The sequence below is a fragment of the Bos mutus genome, chromosome 6 (assembly GCF_027580195.1).
Source record: "Bos mutus isolate GX-2022 chromosome 6, NWIPB_WYAK_1.1, whole genome shotgun sequence".
In the NCBI taxonomy this organism is placed as follows: domain Eukaryota; kingdom Metazoa; phylum Chordata; class Mammalia; order Artiodactyla; family Bovidae; genus Bos; species Bos mutus.
In genome coordinates this window covers 15,631,955-15,654,732 of record NC_091622.1, presented here as the reverse complement: position 1 = coordinate 15,654,732, position 22,778 = coordinate 15,631,955, and the positions used below count along the sequence as shown (strand labels likewise).

The 22,778-nt window shown below is 41.0% G+C and overlaps 1 protein-coding gene across 1 annotated transcript in view; it reads right to left on the bottom strand.

Annotated features, from left to right (window-relative positions):
* The window catches only part of CFI (complement factor I), a 50,313-nt gene that overhangs the window by 3,795 nt on the left and 23,740 nt on the right, over window positions 1–22,778 (bottom strand). Inside the window, exons 7-14 of the mRNA XM_070372918.1 lie at window positions 20,624–20,787; window positions 19,675–19,788; window positions 19,425–19,535; window positions 13,807–13,830; window positions 11,163–11,198; window positions 9,201–9,304; window positions 8,920–9,023; window positions 5,173–5,450 (exon numbers count right to left, since the gene is read on the bottom strand). Coding sequence (XP_070229019.1) covers window positions 5,173–5,450; window positions 8,920–9,023; window positions 9,201–9,304; window positions 11,163–11,198; window positions 13,807–13,830; window positions 19,425–19,535; window positions 19,675–19,788; window positions 20,624–20,787 — 935 coding nt within the window. The remainder of the gene's footprint in view (window positions 1–5,172; window positions 5,451–8,919; window positions 9,024–9,200; window positions 9,305–11,162; window positions 11,199–13,806; window positions 13,831–19,424; window positions 19,536–19,674; window positions 19,789–20,623; window positions 20,788–22,778) is intronic.

Here is a 22,778-nt window from a genome sequence, read left to right as displayed (position 1 = left end):
AGGAAAGAGAATGACCAGGAGCTGTTGCTGATTGACAGTCCAGGGAAGATGAGAAAGCTAAGAACACAGATTCATACACCTCAGGTATAAGAAGTGAATTTTTGTCCCATCTCCCCTCTTCCTTTTTCCCACCCTACAGCAATTTGTATGTGCTCCAGGAGGGCAGGGGCTGGGCCTGACCTGATTCATTCACTGCTGCACCTAGCCTCATGCTGGTACCAAGTAGTTACTTAATAAATATTTATGTAATTAATGCATGAACTCAGTAATTCCATTATACAATAAAAATTTTATGCCAAATGACTTGGCTCCTCAATTAATCTACAAATCTCTGTCTCTACCTGGGGACAGAGACCTCTGGTTTACCCTGAAAGAACACCCCCACAGATCCTACCCAAGTTGTTGTGGGCTAATATTCTTCTCTTCTGGGAAACAGAGGGAGAAACGAATGCTTTCTAACACATTCCTCCAACAAATATGGCAAATCAGGAAAGAGTTTCTTTTTTCTCCTTCAAGTCATACTTAACATTAGTCTTTTTTTTTTCTTTTAATATTTATTTTTATTTATTTATTTGGCTGGCCCTCCCTGGTGGTTCAGTGATAAAGAATCTACCTGCAGTGCAGGAGACCTGGGTTTGAACCCTGGGTTGGGAAGATCCTCTGGAGAAGGAAATGGCAAGCCACTCCAGTATTCTTGCCTGGGAAATCCCATGGACAGAGGAGTCTGGAGGCTACAGCCCATGGGGGTCACAGAGTTGGGCATGGCTTAGCAACTAAAACTCCTTTATTTGGCTGCACTGGGACTTAATTGTGGCATGTGAGTTCTAATTCCCTGACCAGGGATCAAACCCAGGCTCTCTGTATTGGGAGCTCAGAATCTCAGCTACTAGACCACCAGGGCAGTCCCTCAAGTTAATCTTAAGATGACTGCCTTCTTTAGGATAAGAGCTTTCCAAAAATTAGCAAGTTATTATTTCCCCTAACTCAGGATAAGCCTTCCAAAACTGGGAGCTCTTGTAACACACGAGTGATTTTTGAGCCTCCAGACGCTGTTTCCTCCCCTGAACTCTTGTTTTGACGCTCCTTGAAGCCTCCCTCACAGTCCGCTGCCTGGTGGTGGCGCTTCTGTCTGATGGCGCCTCTGCACTGTCAGTCCCTGGAGAGCTGACCTTGGTCATTCCACTTTGTAGCCTTAGCACCTCTTGTTTGTTGGCTATGTCCATGGTTTTCATCAGTGAGATTCTAGCACTTTAGCATTACTATCTTGCACTCACAGTTAGGGCTCAATAAACGTGATGATTAATAAATAAGCCAACGTATAAAAACAAATCTACTAGCTTATAGAAAATACGTGAAATAGGAGCACATGTTAAATGCTGCGTCATGAATACAATCAGCAAATTTCAAGGTGTGGGAATTCTAAAATAAGAATGACCCAGATTTATTTAAAAGAAATACATTTTAAATAAAGACGTAACTGTTCTAGATTTAAAAGGTTTAAGAAAAATAGCCGCTGAATGCAACATGTAGACTTTGGATCCCAGTGGAAATAATCTGTAAAAATGTTTTGTAAATGATTAAGGCATGTTCAACACAACTGGTTATTGGATGATATTATGGAATTGTTTTTATTAGGCAATGCCAAAGAATGCTCAAACTACCACACAATTGCACTCATCTCACACGCTAGCAAAATAATGCTCAAAATTCTCCAAGCCAGGCTTCAACGGTATGTGAACCGTGAACTTCCAGATGTTCAAGCTGGTTTTAGAAAAGGCAGAAGAACCAGAGATCAAATTGCCAACATCCGCTGGATCATGGAAAAAGCAAGAGAGTTCCAGAAAAACATCTACTTATGTTTTATTGACTATCCCAAAGTCTTTGACTGTGTGGATCACAATAAACTGTGGAAAATTCTGAAAGAGATGGGAATACCAGACCACCTGACCTGCTTCTTAAGAAATCTGTATGCAAATCAGGAAGGAACAGTTAGAACTGGACATGGAACAACAGACTGGTTCCAAATAGGAAAAGGAGTACATCAAGGCTGTATATTGTCACCCGGCTTATTTAAATTATATGCAGAGTACATCATGAGAAACGCTGGGCTGGATGAAGCACAAGTGGGAATCAAGATTGCCGGGAGAATATCAATAACCTCAGATATGCAGATGACACCACCCTTATGGCAGAAAGTGAAGAACTAAAGAGCCTCTTGATGAAAGTGAAAGTGGAGAGTGAAAAAGTTGGCTTAAAGCTCAACATTCAGGAAACTAAGATCATGGCATCCGGTCCCATCACTTCATGGCAAATAGGTGGAGAAACAGTGGAAACAGTGTCAGACTTTATTTTGGGGGGGCTCCAAAATCACTGTAGATGGTGACTGCAGCCATGAAATTAAAAGACGCTTACTCCTTGGAAGGAAAGTTATGACCAACCTAGACAGCATATTCAAAAGCAGAGACATTACTTTGCCAACAAAGGTTTGTCTAGTCAAGGCTATGGTTTTTCCAGTAGTCATGTATGGATGTGAGAGTTGGACTGTGAAGAAACCTGAGCACCAAAGAATTGATGCTTTTGAACTGTGGTCTTGGAGAAGACTCTTGAGAGTCTCTTGGACTGTAAGGAGATCCAGTCAGTCCATGCTAGAGGAAATCAGTCCTGAATGTTCATTTGAAGTACTGATGTTGAAGCTGAAACTCCAATACTTTGGCCATCTGAAGTGAAGAGCTGACTTATTTGAAAAGACCCTGATCCTGGGAAAGATTGAAGGTGGAAGGAGAAGGGGACGACAGAGGATGAGATGGTTGGATGGCATCACCGACTCAATGGACACGAGTTTGGGCAAACTCCAGGAGTTGGTGATGGACAGGGAGGCCTGGCATGCTGCAGTCCATGGGGTCGCAAAGAGTCAGACATGACTGAGCGACTAAATTGAACTGAACTGATGAAGGGTTGGTTTTGTTTTTTTAAGTTTTCACCTGGTAAAGACTGCATATTTGTGGGTGAGATTACATGGTGTCTGAGATTTGATTTGATATCCTCCAGGGGGAAAAAAATAAATTCACCGTAGGGGAATAAGTTGATAAGCTCCTACTGTCATTCAAATCCTTTCTCCACCCTTCAATGCTCCGCCCCCTATCCCGAGGGCTGGAGGGACTGCCTCAAGGAAGAGTGAATTCGGCCCTGGTTTCCAGCTGCTTTCCGACAAAGGACTCAGCAAAAGGAGAAGCAGGGAAGGAGAGAGGATAATGAGACTGGGGCTGGCTATAGCCTTCAACCCGAGGTCATTGCTTCTCGCAAGGTAGCTTGCTGTGCCCAAGACTCTCCTTCTGGTAACTTCTTCACCTTATACCTTCAGATCTAGGAAAGGACTCAGTTCTGGGACTGTTTGACCTGGATTCCTGCACAGCCCTTGCGGTTCCCCAACCTCTCACTCACTTTGTTATTAACTCCTTTATAAATAAACTTTCCTATTATCCTATTGTGCTTGTGATTGATTCAGGGAGCTAAAACAAGAATGGGGAATGTTGGTAACTGAAAACTGCATGGTGAAAATCAGGTTTATTATACTTTTATCTCTACTTTTGTGATCACATATAAATGTACATAATAAGTTTTTTAAAAAGAAAACAGGGAATTCCTTTGTGGTCCAGTCATTAGGACTCTCACTGCCGAGGGCCCAGATTCAACCCCTGTTCGGGACACTAAGATCTGGTGAGCCATGCAGTGCAGCCAAAATAAAATAAAATGTTGGTATTTTAAAAAAGAACAAATAAAAGAACATAATACTTTCTGGATAAATTAATTACTAATAAAATTTTAGCATTTTGTAAGTCTTGGGTATTCAAACATACTATAAATTCAGGTTCATTTGTATGCATATTTTACACTTTTCTCATGGCTCAGCTGGTAAAGAATCTGCCTGCAATGTGGGAGACCTGGGCTCAATCCCTGGGTTGGGAAGACCCCCTGGAGAAAGGAATAGCTATCCATTCCAGTATTCTGGCCTGGAGAATTCCACGGACTGAATAGTCCATGTGGTCGCAAAGACTCGAACACAGCTGAGTAACTTTCACTTTATACTTTTCCATGTGGCAGTTATAAAGAGTGTGTTGCAATAGGAGTCTGTTAGGCAAATGCAGTGAAGCTATTTACAAAGAAAGTTTAAGAGATCGAAAGGAAGCTAAATTTCTAGGCTGACTTCAAGATGAGGGGACAAGTACTGTCTAAATTAATTCTAATCTGTCTCTAATTTAGTAGGTCTTTCTAATAAGGTGAAGTCGCTCAGTCGTGTCCGACTTTTTGCGACCCCACAGACTGTAGCCTACCAGGCTCTTCCATCCATGGGATTTTCCAAGCAAGAGTACTAGAGTGGGTTGCCATTTCCTTCTCCAGAGCATCTTCCCGACCCAGGGATTGAACCCAGGTCTCCTGCATTGTAGGCAGATGCTTTACCGTCTGAGCCACCAGGGAAGTCTCTTCTAATAATTTGCCCCTAAGCAAAGTAAATCTCTTATTCATATGAATGTTCACCTCAAGTCATCTTAGAAGCTCAAAGGATAAATTCTTTATGTTATCTTTCTCTTTGTGGGATGTTGGGGTGTGAGGCACAGAGAATGGGGGAGGGCAGAGAAGAGAGGGGAAGACTATAGGATCACTGACTCGGCACATACTGTGACAATACCTTTGAAAAACATTTTATCTTTCATTCATGTCATTCCAACCAATCCCCAAAGTTCATGTTAGATGTCCCCTGTCACTCTGCTTTTTTCTTGGTGAATGGTTACCCCTCAATGGATGTTTCACTATCGCAGAGTATAGGTATCCTTGAAACTCTGGGTCAGGATCAGTTACATAATTCACAGAGCCAAATTAAATTTAATTTTAAAAATTAAAAATGTGAGGTGAGGCCACTGCAAAAATGACTGAGAATCTCATGATGGTGACAGCAGAGTAGTACAGCAAGCACAAGGCCCTTCGGTGCCCAGAGCTTGGGGTGCTGGGTCCCCACACAGGTCCTCTGCCTGGGAGGGGGCCCTGGCTGGACACTCACTTTTCTGGATTTGATGCACTGTTTCTCTCTGAACCCTGGGAGATTAGCTCCTATGCCTTTCTCTTCCTATTCATTTTTCAACCCCTGCATTCTGACGAACAAACTGTAAAACATACCTTTTTCTCGCCCCCAGCCAGAAACGATGCACTTATCATTAGGTTGAAATAGGTACGGAGACCAGGGGACACAGGCAGGGATGGATTTACTCAATACACATTCTTTTTCGTTTGGGCGTTTTTTCATTTCAATCAAAGCTATGTCGTTTTGGTAGGTAGTTCCATTGTAGTTTTCATGGATAATAATTCGATTCACTGAGTGAACAACCGTCTGAAAGCCAGGTCTTAACCAGTCTGTAAATGATGTCCATATTTGGTAACGATGCATTCTGCTGATTCTGTAACAGATAGGAAAGGCGGAAAATATATTGAGTTGGGATAGGGGGAAGCAAGTATAAATTGGACTTCTGATGCTTCATCTTTAAATTCTCCCCTTTTAAGGAGCTTTTTCATTTTCCCAGATTTTTTAAATCCTTGCTGCCATGAAGCACTGCAATGAAATTGTCTTAGGACAGAATTAAAGTCAGTGGATAAGTGTAGAAAGGAATAGTTCATCTACCTGCTAAATATTAGGGACATAAAGGTCTCACTACTTACCAGAGATGCCAACAGTAGAATGAGTTGGCTACCTCCGAAGTAAGAGTGTGGGAATTGAGGATATTTAAGCAGAAACCAGAGAGCATCTAGCCAGGAATGTGCTTGAGGAAGTGGGGAGTCAGAGCACAGGATCCTAGAGGTTCCTGGGGTGAAGACCTGGGATCATCACTGTAACCTTTAAAACTGACTTCATCCTAACTTTGCGTTGTATTATTTGCTCAAGAACCTTTACTGGGTCTTATTCATCTACAGAAAGATACCTGAGTTGAGTACTGTATCTGGAACACAGTAGCTGTTTCAAAATTTGGTTGAAATGGTGAATGGGTTAAATATTGCCTGTCCTCACGCCTCCCTCCATTTTCTTACCAATTTTCATTTTGTGGTTTCCAGCAAATTTGGCATCTACTATCACTTTCTTGGGCTTCCCAGGTAGCTCAGCTGGAAAAGAATCTGCCTGCAATGCAGGAGACCCTGGTTTGATTCCTGTCGGGAAGCTCGCCTGGAGAATGGATAGGCTACCCACTCCAGTATTCTTGGGGTTCCCTGGTGGCTCAGACAGTAAAGAATCCACCTACAATGCGGGAGACCAGGGTTTGATCCCTGGGTTGGGAAGAGCCCCTGGAGGAGGGCATGGCCACTCTAGTATTCTTGCCTGGAGAATCGCTATGGACAGAGGAGCCTGGTGGGCCACAGTCCATGGGCCTCAAAGAGTCAGACATGACTCAACAACTAAGCACAGCACAGCTTACATCACCTTCTCAGGGAAACACCTTACTGTTAAACAGTGGTGTCCTAGGAGCTAATGAGGTGTTTAGGATGTTTTTATTTACACTCAGTGTTCTAAGAATGCTGTGCTTCATATTAATTTTGGTTATATTTCAGGATCGGAGGTCCTGAATATTGTTCAAAGGTTAACTGTTCATCCATTCAATTTACTTAATAAATATTTAATATGCCGAGTGAATGTGGGTAAGCCAATTAGGAAGCAGATGGTATAATCCAGAAAAGAGGTGGGAGCATGGTAATAGTGGAGATAAAAAGAGACTTTGAGAATTAAATAACTGGCAATTAAAAACACCATCTGGAAGAAATTGTAGTACATATACACAATGGAATGTTACTTAGCCATAAAAAGAAACACATTTGAGTCAGTTCTAGTGAGGTGGATGAACCTAGAGCCTGTTACACAGAGTGAACGAAGTCAGAAAGAGAAAAACAAATATTGTATATGAACACATACATATGGAATCTAGAAAAATGCTACTGATGAACTTATTTGCAGGGCGGGAATAGAGACTCACACATAGAGAACAGACTTACAGACACCACGAGGGGAGGAGAGGGTGGGACGGATCGAAAGAGTAGCATTGAAATATATACACTAGCGTGTGTAAAACAGACAGCCAGTGGGAAGCTGCAATATGGTGCCGGGAACTCATCCTGGTGCTCTGTGCCAACCCAGAAGGGTGGGATGGGGTGGGAGGGAAGCTCAAGAGGGAGGGGGCATATGTGAACCTATGGTTGACTCATGCTGATGTATGGCAGAAACCAACAAAACATTGTAAAGCAATTATCCTCCAATTAAAAATTAAAAAAAATTTTTAAATGCCATCTGGAGTTGGTGATATATAGCTGAGCTGTGTGGTAGGGTTGAGGGAATGAAATGCGATCATTTCTAAATTTCTGCCTTGTATAGCTAGATGAATGGTGTTGCCATCTGCTGGGATAGGAAACAGTAGGTCAGGACAATATTTGGGGGAAGGGGCAAATCATGAGTTCAGTCTTATTATTTTTTATATTTAATTTCTTGGCCGCAGTGTGGGGCAGGTGGGATCTTAGTTCCCCGACCAGGGATCAAACTAGTATCCCCTTGCATTCGAAGTACGGAGTCTTAACCACTGGATCACTAGGGAAGTCTGGAGCTCAGTCTTAGACCTTTTGAATTTTATGTACTATTACTTCTATACAGCCAAGATAGTGTACTGTAGGGTCAGGGTTGGAGAGGGCTAGACTGGAGATATCACTGTGTCAGCATATGGCGGTATTTTAAAGTGCAGATAACTTTAGAAAGAAGAAGTAAGAAGAGAAGACGAAGCCAGGATATACATTGAGGAACTTCAGTATTTCACTTGAGCCATAATGCTCAGTCACTGGAGGAGGAAGCTGCAAAGAAGGCAGAGAAGGTGTGGCCAGAGAGGTAGGTAGAAAACCAGAAGAGCGTTGCGTTACAGAAGCCAAGGGAAAAGGGTCGTTCAGAAGGAAGAAACAAGATTTGGTGCTTTGCTCCAATCCATGAGGATTTTTATGGGTGTCATTCAACAGATTTCCTGTCCCTCTAAAGTTTGGGTCACCTGCAGATTTTCTAAACAGGCCTTCATCTAAGTTACTGTCACATATGCTGACCTTGGTTTTACCCTGGCTCTGCTACAGACTGGGCTTCCCAGGTGGCACTGTGGAGAAGAATCTGCCTGCCAAGGCAGGAGATACAAGACCCGCAGATTCGATCCCTGAGCCAGGAAGATCCCATAGAGTAGGAAATGGTAACCCATTCCAGTATTCTTGCCTGGAGAACCCCATGGTCAGAGGAGCCTGGTGGGCTACGGTCAGGTGGCTACAGTTATGGTGTCGAAGAGAGCTGGACAGGACTGAAGCAACTTAGCACACACCCAAGCTCTGCTGCAGACCTGTAGTGTTGTTTTGGCCAAGTTATGCAACTTCTAGTTTCAGTCCGCCTATCTAGAAAATGGGAGGAATAATATTTGCCTCTCGAGAATGTTAAGAATGTTAAAACAAAAATAACATCTATGAAAGCTCTGGGCACAGTATCGGGTCTGTAAGAGGTACTCCATACATGGTGTTTCATTCATTCTAAAGGTCAGAACTGAAGCCAGAATTCAGAACTCTGTCCTTGACCCATGCAAATGAGCCAAGTGAAACAACTCAGTGCCTACAGGCTCCATCTGCCCTTGCCAGCTGAAGTCAACAACTTGGTCTGTGGGCAACATACTGGGTTCTGAGCAACTGGCCTCTGGACTCCTGATCATGAACATCAGAGAGGTGTTTAGCAGACAACAGAGTGGAACTTACTGATTTTTCTTACATAGGTTTTATCATTCAACTTTATCATAACCTCTATTATCTAATTTCATTGTTTCAGAAATCAGGAATCTATTGGAGAGGGTTTTTTTTTTGTTTTTTTTTTTTTTTTACCTGACACAATGGGCAGCAGTCAGAATCCAACAGCCACCGATGTAAATTCCCCCACAGTGGATTTTGTCTCCTTCCTTGATTGCCATCTGCCACGGGAATTCTCCCTGTAAAGACACTCATGTGGTCACTGCCATTCTGCCAGACAGGTGGCTTGAAGATTTCCATCGCAAGGTTCTTAGTCTCTAATAATTACCATCCCTCCCCCTCACTTTCCCCGCTCCCCCTCCCCAAACTTGGGCGGCTCCTGGGAAATGACATTATAACTTTTTGTGCCGGTTTACCATTTTTGCTGGCTTGCCTCCTACGACTCGTTTCCTTCGAATGTGCATGTTGTTTTTAACTCCACAAGATAGTTTAGGCAAAAATGACTTTGTAAATTTTCTTTCTTTAAGAAAAGAAGAGATTGTATCATTATGATTTTTGAAACCACTACCTTCTGGGCAAACTTCTTGATTATCTATGCCACAAAAACAGCAGAGTCACAACTAATATGAAGCAGCCCAGATTCATTAGTAAGTTATTTTGGATGCTATTCACCTTGTTTAAAAATTCTGGCTTCATATTAAAAATTAAGCTTAAAATTGGCTTGATTCTCTGAAGTTCTACCGACAGGTGGACTCGTGGCCAAAGGAGGCTGCCTGAGGGGTTACACACTGACCAGCCTCTAGCAGATAAGAGAAGCCACACGCCCAGACATTACTACTGTGACAGTTCAAGATGGGGTGACACCTCTGGATGAGGTTCACAAGCAGAACTCCACAGTCTACTTTCATAGTTCTTACTTTCTAGAGACTGTTTATGTGGGACTCTTCACTAATATTAATATTAACATTAATAATGTTAATGTTGAGTTCTTTCTATGTGTCAGATCCCATACTAAATACTTTGTATATAGTTTGTATCACTTAATCATCATATTAACACTGAGAGGTAACATGCCAGGAATCCCTGGACAATCCAGGATCAGGAGGCTGGGAGGGGGCTGTGTTTTTAGCCACTTAACATGTGATGGTGTTTCCTTCCTCAGTGAGCACTCAGACATAGCACATGTCACTGGGAGGCATGCTAGAGTCAGGCTTAAGACATGAATTTGCAAGGGAATTCATGACAAAGGAAGACAGTAAAAGTATAAGATGCTCTTCTTACTATCTTGCTCTATTTTATCATGTCATGAAAATTTTTGTAAACTTGCTTCTTAGTCCCAAATGAGAAAGGAAAATTAATATCACTGTCAATTACTTTGAGCACATAAGAAACAGGTAGGTCCTCAAGGGAGAGAAGTTGTGAACGAATATGGATAAAAGATTTTGGAGGAGTCCCATCCAGCCTAAGAACTGGGTTAGGGGAAGAGTGTGATGATAAATTTTAAATTTCTGCTTGTACCTTTAAGAAGGAGACCCCCATCTATTGAGGACTGTCAAATCAGCTTGGATTGAACCTGAAAATTAATTTATTACCCTGAGTAGAAAATAAAGGGCCTTTGTTGGAAATCCCTCTGACTGATATCTGCAGCTTTGAGATCTAAATCTTCCACTCATTGCCTGATTTTTAAAAAATTGCTGATGAACTCTGGGGCCTGGCAATCAGAAGGGAGTCTTACATGGGCTTCAGTTTTCAATCCTCCTAAAATAGGGAGATATTTCACTCCCAATTTGTATTTGAGCTTGTTACTAACCTAAGGTCACACAGCTAACAAATAACTAAGTCAGGAATTAATATGTAAGTTTGACTCAAAAATTCCTATCAGTTACTGTCTTCCCAGGAACTTAATACTTTGTTTAAATTTGGCTCTCAGTGTAGACTTGGCCAAAAAACAGATCTTCACAGATTTCCTGTTATCATGGTTTAAAATATTGCAAAAGAATCTATTATTTTTGCACTTAAAATGTATGTCCTGGATCACAAATCTGGTTGGCTTTGACAAAACTGATCTGACAAAGCTCATAGCAAATAGAAAAACTGTATATGTAGAACTAGACTATTTTTTTCCATTTCAAAATAAGCCATATATATTAACCCATTTTAAAAGTAGTTCTCAAGAAGTATTTAAGCTTGTTTTTCTTAAAAATGGTAAGAAAAGTAGTAATGGTTTTTTTTGTTGTTGTTTAAATTGAAATCAAAGGAAATTAGTTCTTGAATCAATTATATTGCATATATGCATATATACTCACATACACACACATGACATTAAAATGCAAATTTGACCAGTGAAGCACTAGTAAAAGAGAATAATGTTAACTTACCTGCATCCATATCAGCAGTCAACATTTCTGCTGCTTCTATAATCAAACAAAAGTTCTAATGTTTAAGTTATGTTTATAGTAAAAATTAAATCATTAAAAACATTTAAACTTTGATAATAATTTTCCATATGAACTCTGTCCTACCTTTAAAAAGGACAATACAAAATAATCTTATTTCCTTTCTGTAGATAGGTAATTGTGAAGGCTCAAGACAGTGACCAAAAGAGTCCTGAGCTGACATTAAAAAGGGTCTTCGCATTTTGTATATAATAAGGTATCTCTTAACAGGGGTCATGCAATAATTCATCAGTTTCAGTATCCAGCAGGGTTATTATTAGTCATCTGGGATGCAGAAGCCACAAGTTAAACAAAAACAAGAACAGATTTGCTCTTTTTCTTTCTTAGACTTCGGCTTGAAGTTATACAGGATGATTCCATCTTCACTCTGCTGTCCTGAAACATTTCAGTTGTGAACAGAATCATGATTTCTTTGACCTGAGCATCCAAAAGTGAATTCCCACAAAAGGTTGCTCTGTCTTGGATGAGGCTGCAGCCCAGAGAGGCAATGTTACTTTGTTGCAGCTGTCCTGGGCATTATTACTGTATTTCCCACGTTTTGGGGAGGGGAAGACTTACATGTATCTGTTACACTACACATCTAGGTTATTTTCTGCTCAGAGCTTTCACAAAAGCAGTAAGATAAACCAAAGAGAAGACTTCATATTAAATGCTCAACAAAGGGCGATGGGGAAAGTCCAGTATAGCTGACATATACTGGATATTACAAGACAAGCAGAAAGCTCCAAAGCACAGATCATAAGAAAAACAATCAATGACTTTGATTAAATAAAGATTTTAAACTTTAAAGATTAAAGACTTGTATTCAACAAAGCTCACGATGGCCAAAATTAATAGGTGGGTGACAGAATGGAAGAAGGTATTTGCATGTCTAAAACAGAAAATGGATTAATATCTAGAATGCTAGAAAAAAGAAGACTGCGGCCCCAATATGAAACGAGGCAAAAGACGGGAATTGGCAAAAGGATAGACGAAAAGGAAGAGGAACTCAAAAGGCTAGCATGCATGTGAAAAGATACCCAGAATCATTGGTTATGCCAAAAGTTCAAATAAATAAGCAATGCCCTATCACTTGAGAGTATGAGACCAGGAAAATCAGAAAGCTGGATAGTACTAAATGTTAGTGGAGCGGAGGCTAGCCCTTGGGGGGTGGTATTGGTGGAGGTGAGCAGCTTTGCCACAGAATATGCAGGCACCAGTTTGTCAAATGACTCTAACAATTTCTGGCCCAGCTCGATGCCTCAGAGAAATCTCCTACACGTCCTTAAGGAGAGTATATTCATCGCTGCATGTGAGTGTGGGCTGAGAGTCCAGTACTGAGCAGGTAGAGAGTAACCTGTGAAAGGTGAACACCACATAGCGTTTCATTATGTGGCAGTTAGAAGCAACAGATTAGACAGAAACATCACAACATGGACAGGTCTTAAAAATGCAATGCTTTGTGAAAAGATAAAAAGGAAACAGAGGATACACAACACCATACCCTGTGAATTACAAACGTACCCTCACAAGAGAACAACCGACACTGGATAGGAATGTATATGAACAAAAAGACACACATGTTAAATCACATTACAGTGGTTGCTATGGGGAATGAGCGAGTCTAAGGTACAGGAGTAATGGAGAATCAATGAAGCAAGAGAGGGGCCTTCCTGAACCAGAGATGACTGTGTGCTGCTCATCTCTGGTGAGGAGTTGTCACTGGGCTGAGGAGTGTCACTAACTCATCACTTTGCACCTGAAGTCTGAAACTAGAAAGGAAGGAAGGAAGTGCAAGAGGGAGGGAAGGGGGAAAGGAATTAAGAAGAGGAAACAAACAAGTATCAAAATGAAAGAAAAAGGACAGCAGCAGCCTTGGAGGGCAAAATGACAAGAGGGAGGGAATACAAAGAAACAGTGGAAATTAGCCATTTAGAACAGGGGTGATCTTGGCTATATAAAAGTCACTCAGGAATCCTGAGAAACCCTCAGGAGGACCAAAAGCCTCTGGCGGTCATTTTAGATGAATAACGAAGAAAAGGATGACTCTAAAGAGCTGGAAGATTTGGGGATGTCTGTTACAAAAGTAAATAAGAAAATATCTAAGGTGAAAAGATGTTACCTTTCCTCTGAAGACAGTTTCTTCAGCAGTTGCCTTGGTTTTGAGGAGAAAGGAAAGGAAGAGAAGGCTATCTGGCAGAGGTGCAATGTGCAGAGAAGGCGCTTGGCAGGCTGTGAGCGGGGAGTGTGAGAAGGGATATACCCCACTGTGGGACAAGGCCTCTGTGCCCAAGCAAATGGTGAAACTGGTCATATACATCATCCTCGGTTAATGGTTACCTTCAAATATAACAATATAAATATAAGCAGTGCTTGTGTTTTGTTTCAATTCTGCAACATCCCAAGACTTTAATAAAATTTTTACTTTGAGCTACAAGTAAAGGGCATGAAAAAAAACCCAAAAAATTTACCACAGGAAAGCATCATTTTTACATGAAAAGAAAAATACACACCATTTCAAGCTAGGACCCTTTATTCTTCTTTTCAGTTCTACAATATAAATTTTCTATGATAAAAGTATCTTTACCTTTAATTTCAGGGTGTCCAGTTTCTAAAAACAAAAGAAAAAAACTCACTGTAGCAAAGAGATCATTTTCACTTAAATTAAATGTACACTAATCATCAATTTTCAGTACAGAATAACAACTTAACATTTATAAAAAGATAAAAGGGGCGCACACTATGTCACTTTTTGTAGCAAATACTTTGATTTTTAATAGTGCCTAACAAATGTTTCCTCTTACATTTAAACACACACCAACTTTACCACAGCAAGGAAATCATTTTCACTTGAGTTTAAAAGAGATTCATATGTTAGATATATTTGAATACATACCTAACAGCAGATTTATTATATAGTTAGACAAAAAGTTTGTCTGGAAGTTCACAGTTCACGTATTGCTGAAGCCTGGCTTGGAGAATGTTAAGCATTACTTTACTAGCATGTGAGTGCAATTGTGCGATAGTTTGAGCATTCCAGATGTTCAAGTTGGTTTTAGAAAAAGCAGAGGAACCAGAGATCAAATTGCCATCTGCTGGATCATCGAAAAAGCAAGAGAGTTCCAGAAAAACATCTATCTCTGCTTTATTGACTATGCCAAAGCCTTTGACTGTGTGGATCACAATAAACTGTGGAAAATTCTGAAAGAGATGGGCATACCAGACCACCTGACCTGCCTTTGAGAAACCTGTATGCAGGTCAGGAAGCAACAGTTAGAACTGGACATGGAACAACAGAATGGTTCCAAATAGGAAAAGGAGTACGTCAAGGCTGTATATTGTCACCCTGCTTATTTAACTTATATGTAGAGTACATCATGAGAAACGCTGGACTGGAAGAAGCACAAGCTGGAATCAAGATTGCCGGGAGAAATATCAATAACCTCAGACATGCAGATGACACCACCCTTATGGCAGAAAGTGACGAGGAACTAAAAAGCCTCTTGTTGAAAGTGAAAGAGGAGAGTGAAAAAGTTGGCTTAAAGCTCAACATTCAGAAAACGAAGATCATGGCATCTGGTCCCATCACTTCATGGCAGATAGATGGGCAAACAGTGGAAACAGTGGCTGACTTTATTTTTTGGGGCTTCAAAATCACTGTAGATGGTGACTGCAGCCATGATTATTAAAAGACACTTACTCCTTGGAAGAAAAGTATGACCAACCTAGACAGCATATTCAAAAGCAGAGACATTACTTTGCCAACAAAGGTCCGTCTAGTCAAGGCTATGGTTTTTCCAGGGGTCATGTATGGGTATGAGAGTTGGACTGTGAAGAAAGCTGAGCACCGAAGATTTGATGCTTTTGACTGCAGTGTTGGAGAAGACTCTTGATAGTCCCTTGGACTGCAAGGAGATCCAACCAGTCCATCCTAAAGGAGATCAGTCCTGGGTGTTCATTGGAAGGACTGATGTTGAAGCTGGAAACTCCAATACTTTGGCCACCTGATGCAAAGAGCTGACTCATTGGAAAAGACCCTGATGCTGGGAAAGATTGAGGGCAGGAGGAGAAGAGGACAACAGAGGATGATACAGTTGGATGGCATCATCGACTCAATGGATATGGGTTTGGGTGGACTCCAGGAGTTGCTGATGCACAGGGAGGCCTGGCGTGTTGTGGTTCATGGGGTTGCAAAGAGTTGGACATGACTGAGCAACTGAACTGAACTGAACTGAACTTGAGCATTCTTTGGCATTGCCTTTCTTTGGGATTGGAATGAAAACTGACCTTTTCCAGTCCTGTGGCCACTGCTGAGTTTTCCAAATTTGCTGGCATATTGAGTGCAGCACTTTCACAGCATCATCTTTCAAGATTTGAAATAGCTCAACTGGAATTCCATCACCTCCACTAGCTTTGTTTGTAGTGATGCTTCCTAAGGCCCACTTGACTTCACATTCCAGGATCTGGCTCTAGGTCAGTGATCACACCATCGTGATGATCTGGGTCATGAAGATCTTTTTTGTACACTTTTTCTGTGTATTCTTGACACCTCTTCTTTATATCTTCTACTTCTGTTAGGTCCATACCATTTCTGTCCTTTATCGAGCCCATCTTTGCATGAAATGTTCCCTTGGTATCTCTAATTTTCCTTAAGAAATCTCTAGTCTTTCCCATTCTATTGTTTTCCTCTATTTCTTTGCATTGATCTCTGAGGAAGGCTTTCTTATCCCTCCTTGCTATTCTTTGGAACTCTGTATTCAAATGGGTATATCTTTCCTTTTCTCCTTTGCTTTTCCTTCCCTTCTTTTCACAGCTATTTGTAAGGCCTCCCCAGACAGCCATTTTGCTTTTTTGCATTTCTTTTCCATGGGGATGGTCTTGATCCCTGTCTCCTGTACAATGTCACGAACCTTCATCCATAGTTCATCGGGCACTCTATCTATCAGATCTAGTCCCTTAAATCTATTTCTCACTTCCACCGTACAATCATAAGGGATTTGATTTAGGTCATACCTGAATGGTCTAGTGGCTTTCTCCACTTTCTTCAATTTCAGTCTGAATTTGGCAATAAGGGGTTCATGATCCAAGCCACAGTCAGCTCCTGGTCTTGTTTTTGCTGACTGTTAGAGCTTCTCCATCTTTGGCTGCAAAGAATATAATCAAGCTGATTTCGGTGTTGACCATCTGGTGATGTCCATGTGTAGAGTCTTCTCTTGTGTTGTTGGAAGAGGGTGTTTGCTATGACCAGTGTGTTCTCTTGGCAGAACTCTATTAGCCTTTGCCCTGCTTCGTTCTGTACTCCAAGGCCAAATTTGCCTGTTACTCCCGGTGTTTTTTGACTTCCTACTTTTGCATTCTAGTCCCCTATAATGAAAAGGACATGTTTTTTGGGTGTTAGTTCTAGAAGGTCTTGTAGGTCTTCATAGAACTGTTCAACTTCAGCTTCTTCAGCGTTACTGGTTGGGGCATAGACTTGGATTACTATGATATTGAATGGTTTGCCTTGGAAATGAACAGAGATCATTCTGTCATTTTTTGAGACTGCATCCAAGTACTGCATTTTGGAGTCTTTTGTTGAGTATGGTGGCTACTCCATTTCTTCTAAGGGATTCCTGCCCACAGTAGTAGATATAATGGTCATCTGAGTTAAATTTGCCCATTCTGGTCCATCTTAGTTCACTGATTCCTAGAATGTCAATGTTCACTCTTGCCATCTCCTGTTTGACCACTTCCAATTTGCCTTGATTCATGGACCTAAGATCCAGGTTTCTATACACTTTAAAGAAGGCACTTTACCAGGGGCGTTTGGAATGTAAAAATAGTTAGCCTCTGTTTTAAAGGCATGTACTGTTGAAAAGGGAAGGTAAGACAGGTATAAAACACTACAATAAACTATTAACAGTAATGCAGTGATGTCCTGACACAGACACAACCACTATACAAGAGGCTGTTGTGTCACTTCCCAGGTTGTGTAAAGTGACATCACGTCAGTGGCTTGAAATCATCCATGGTGGGAATAATTTACACCATAGAAATTAGCAAAAGCTGCAAATTAGGGAGTTCCTCTCCCTCTTCAAAGCCCACTGTTAAACATTTACTAGCACACCACCAGATTCACTCCGTGTACGTCAGGTGGATGCAAGGACCTGCACACACTCCTCCAGCAGCCTTCCCTATCTTTGAGGAAGGGAGCTCCATCCTTTCCGTTCTCAAGCCAAAATCCCTGGAGTCATCCTTGACTGCTCATTTGTTCTCACACCCCCATCCAATTCATAAGCAAATCATTCTGACTCTAGTTTTAAAATATATCCAGAATCTGACTGCTTCTCATCATTTCCATTCCTACCAGCTTATCCTAGTCACTGTCATCTTCCCTGGATTACTCAGTAGCTTCATCCCTGGTCTCCCTGCTTCTCCCCTCACCCTCATACAGCCTATTCCCCACGCAGCAGCCAGAGTAATCTTGATTTAAAAATGTAACTCAGATCATGCTATTCCTCTGCTTAGAGTCCCCATTTCATTCCTTAACAGACGTCCCTAGATCTTCCCTGATCACCCCAACCAAGCACCTCTCCAACCTCTCCTATTGCCTGTTTTTTTTTTTTTTTTTTTTTTTTTTTTTATTTGGCTGCCCTGGGTCTCAGCTGCAGCACAAGGGAACTTTTAGTTGTGGCATGTGAACTCTTAGTTGGGGCATGTGGGGTCTAGTTCCCCGGCCAGGAATTGAACCTGGGACCCTTGCATTGGGACTGTGGAGTCTTAGCCACTGGACCCCCAGGGAAGTCCCCTCCTGCTTGTCTCTTAATCTCTCACTATGCACAGGTGGAACTCCTGCCACATAAGCCTCCTTGCTGACTGTCCCATACTGGAATGTTCCTATCTTAGCAGAACCACACTGGTTGTTGCCTCTGCCTAGAACACTCTTCTGCAGACTTCTGCATGGCTGGATCATCATTTCCTTCAGTTCTTTACCTAAAAACAAAAGTGAGCGAGCCTTCCCAAGCCACCTTATCTACACTTCCAGAATTTATCCCCCCCTTTATATCTTCTTTTCCTGCTTTTATAAAAAAAGTACTTATTATTTTACTAGATATTTTTACTTATTTTTCTTTATTGTTTCTCTTCCTCCTCTAGAATATAAGATCTATGAAGGCACAGGTATTTTGAAGTGTTATTCACAGTGGTAACCCCAGCGTCTTAGAATAGGATCCAGCACACACAGTAAGAACTCAATGAATATCCATTGAGTAGATGAATAAATATATTAACTTAGGAAGATTTTTCCTCCAGAATACATTAATGGGAGAATGAGGTCAGTCTAGGTGGGATGCATTAAGTTCCGTTCAGTTCAGTCGCTCAGTCATGTCCAACTCTTTGTGACCCCATGGACTGCAGCATGCATTAGGTACCTAGTAAATATTCCCTACCTTTGGAGGTTTTCCAGTGAGCACTAAAAAACAAAGAGCACCTGCTCACTGCTTTGAAATTTAGTAAGCAAAAGGAAGGAATTAAATAACACTTTGCCTTTCAATAATGAACTGCATTTCATGGAAACAAAATAGTTCTTCTCTACAAGATTCCAGTTAATAAATGCAGAAGGAATGTTGAATTAGAAATTGTCATTATTTTAAAGAAGAAAGGAGGGATAAATTAGGAGTTTGGGATTAATAAACACAGACACACACACACACCTCCCAACACACAATGGATAACTAACAAAGATCTACTGTATAGCACAGGAAAATATATTCAATATATTGTAATAACCTCTAAGGGCAAAGAATCTGGAAAAGAACATATATATATATATGGATATCACTATGAAGTGAAGTGAAGTGTTTGTCCCTCAGTCATGTCCAACTCTTTGCAACCCCATAGATTATAGCCCGCCAGGCTCCTCTGTCCATGGAATTCTCCAGGCCAGAATACTGGAGTGGGTAGCTGTTCCCTTGCCCGCAGATCTTCCCAACCCAGGGATCAAACATTGCAGTTTCAATTCTTTATCACTGGAGCTACCAGAGAAGCCTACACCTAAAACTAACACAATATTGTAAGTTGATTATACTTCAGTAAAAACTTTAGAAAAAGAAATTGCCATTTTACAGGCCCTACTGACAAATTGGATCTAGGCAATAATTACAAAGTCTGCTAAAACCCCTGGGTCAAATAATAATAATAAAACATAACCACAAAACTTTAAATTACCTTCACAACCAACTTCATCTTCTCCCGTGATACAGTCCAGCTCACCATTGCACTTATACTGCTTTGGAATACAAACACCCGATTTACAGAGAAAACCTTCACCTCGGCAGTCTGTGCAAACACAAATAGAAGAGGGGATTTTTTTTCATTCTTAAGATGCAATAAGATGGGATCTTAAGTCAATGGGAAAGCTGCTTCTGTTTTCTTAGAAGAAAGCACTTGGGAGTTTAAAGGCTGGGTTCATCTCTACCTTTACAGCACAGCTCATCACTCTTGTCTACACAGTCATTGACACCATCACAGGCCTTCTTCTGAGGAATGCGTTTCCCATTCACACATTGAAAGGAGTCCTTTTTTGGAGGAGCTGTAAAGTAGAATTGTCTGTGTGAAATTTATTTAGCAAGTTGTGGATGACATCTTTATCACATGTTTGGAATAATGGGGGCATGAAGATAAATTCAGGCACAGATAAAAAGTGATATAAAATGCACAAGTGGTAGCATTACCATAATATATTAATAGGGAAAATAAATGCCAAACCTGGCTTATGGAGGCCCTTTGCTAATCTCTGAAAGCCAGCATTTATTGTGGAGGCTTCTTCTGAGACTGGGAAAGGGGATCCGGGAATCCGGAGCCCTTGCAAACACTGGTGCTCACGCACTCCTTTCATGCTGACCCAGCCCCACCCCGAGGCTTACTTGGGCGGTGCCATTTACATTTTGATGGCTCTTTTTTTTAGCACCAAAAAGGATATGATCTTTAACACTGTATATATAGCTAAAATATTCCAATGTCAGGATGAAGGAGAAAAGCAGCAGTGATTGTCTCAAGCATAGATGCGATCACTTAACCATTTTAAAGGAATATGTAATCAGCTGGACTCCTCAAAGGAGATGCTGAGTTTCTTCTAATATTTACTTGTGTTTGCTACATCAATTTTAATCCATATGTTCAAAGAATCAAAGGGGAATCAAACAACTTTACTTCCCATGTAGGAAGTAAAGGATAGAAGGATATTTGAATGGAAAAAAAGTACAATAGGGGAAAAGCGCCGATTTGGGCTCTAAAACCCAAAATGTGATTTTGTCATTGTGTGTGACTGGCAACAGGATATCCGTAATTTGTTTGTTTAGTACAGACTTGGTGTGAAATAAACAGTCTCTAAGGAAGGGAAAATATTGGGCAAGTACTCCACTAACCTGCACTCTCTGTGTAACACACCACACCAGCCAACCCCTCCGAATTGTATACTCCCTTAGTGAAAGTACATTCAGCCAAACTGGTCTCTAATCCTCGACAACGCACATGCAGACATTCAGCAGAATTTGGATCAGGATCTCTTCTATAAGTATCAAGAGCACCCCTGCAAATCAAACAAATGAAACGTTAAAGTAGAATAGTTAGTGCTTTGTGTTTCTAATTCTACTGGAGGAGGTGAGGGACTAATTTCCTTTTATTTTCTATGTATGGGTGATAGGTTAGGCAAGATGCTTACATTCTCTGAGCTTCCATATCTTCCCCAGTAACAAGGAATATAACTCCCTCACTGAGTTTTGTAAAGATGAACAAAAACAGTCAATTTAAATTGACTGGAAAAGTTCAAAATACAACAAGCAACCAAAAAGCAAAAGCAACCTGTTTGATTTGCAGGGGTGCTCTTGATACTTATAGAAGAGATCCTGATCTAAATTGGTTTCTCCTCCTCTGTTTCTTGTTAAGAAGAAATGCCTCTTTGATCAAACATTCCTGATTTCTTTCCAACCTGAGATGTGTCATCCTTGGCCTCTCCACCGGTTAACTCCTCTTTTCTCCAGAAAAGGGAGAAGATTAATTTGATCAGGAAATCTTGGAAATAAAAAGCAGGCCAGGTCAACCCTGCTCTTCCATTCTCCCCCTGCTCCATGCTGAGTCTTACCTGGTTGGCCCCATGGTTACCTGGGATCAGGGAGGTTGAGTTAGTTTAATTCTAACAGTTGCCTTAATTCTCTACTTTTATGCTAAGCTATGACCTCAATTCAGTCTTGACAGTGTCAAGTGGTATTTTGACATCTATATGCCATTGCTTGGACTTCTCAGTTTGTTCAGAATTTGTGTAGCTAAGAGGCTACCTCAGTGACCCAGTATCCTAGAGATGGTGAGTTACAGTGAGCTTCCAGAACATTCAATTGCTCTCTGCTTTTCTGTAGAAGTTAATGAGGGAAATGGGTTAAAAATAAAAGGTTCAGCAAAGATGCAGGAGGCAAATGTAAGCACAAAATTAAGCAGTAATGGCAATGTAAATATCTGATAAATTATAATGAAAGGGAAAAAGAGAGCAATTAAAGGGAACAAAGATCCATAATGAAGATATAGCACTCATGAAACTGTGCCAAACTGAGTCGAAATATGAGAACAAATGGGAGTCATTTGGGGCAGTCTGACAGGTGAATAAGTTGAGAAATCTCTCAACATATGACTATCTGAAAGTACTAGATAAATGCCCTCAATGAGCTCTTAAGGAATTAAGGGAAATACCCACTGGCTAAATCAGAGAAGTCTGTTCATGAGCTTATACAAAGTATGATAAGAACAAAATACTGGGAGATCAAAGAGTGAGAGAGTTTGCCATTAGGTTGAATCATAGGTTGTAGGTCACAAACTGTCAAAAATGAGAACTACCTAATGACTCAATTTAATGATAAGAGACTCTCACTAATGAACTACTAGCAGATGTGGTTTAGAAAAAAGAAAATTGAATGAAAAATGAAGAAGTGAGATGCAAGAAGCAACAACAAACCAAGAAGTTGGCAAATATGAAGTCCATCTGAATAACCACTGACTGAACAACAGTACTCAGATCAGATCAGATCAGTCGCTCAGTCGTGTCCGACTCTTTGCCACCCCATGAATCGCAGCACGCCAGGCCTCCCTGTCCATCACCAACTCCCGGAGTTCACCCAGATTCACGTCCATCGAGTCGGTGATGCCATCCAGCCATCTCATCCTCTGTCGTCCCCTTCTCCTGCCCCCAATCCCTCCCAGCATCAGAGTCTTTTCCAATGAGTCAACTCTTCGCATGCGGTGGCCAAAGTACTGGAGTTTCAGCTTTAGCATCATTCCTTGATAATTGCTTATTACATAATGATAGCAATTAACTTCAGGAATATATACAAATAAGGTGGAACAAAATACTGAAAAGATGATATGGAAACAACATTCTTTGTATTATTTCTGAAGAGGGCAAGACCTTCATAATTTAAGGATTCATGGTATAAACGTGAAGATAACCATTAATGGAATAGAAATAGGATATATATGATTTTCAAACCAAGTAGAGGAAGAAAAAGAAGATTAAGAAAACAACAACAGCTTTAT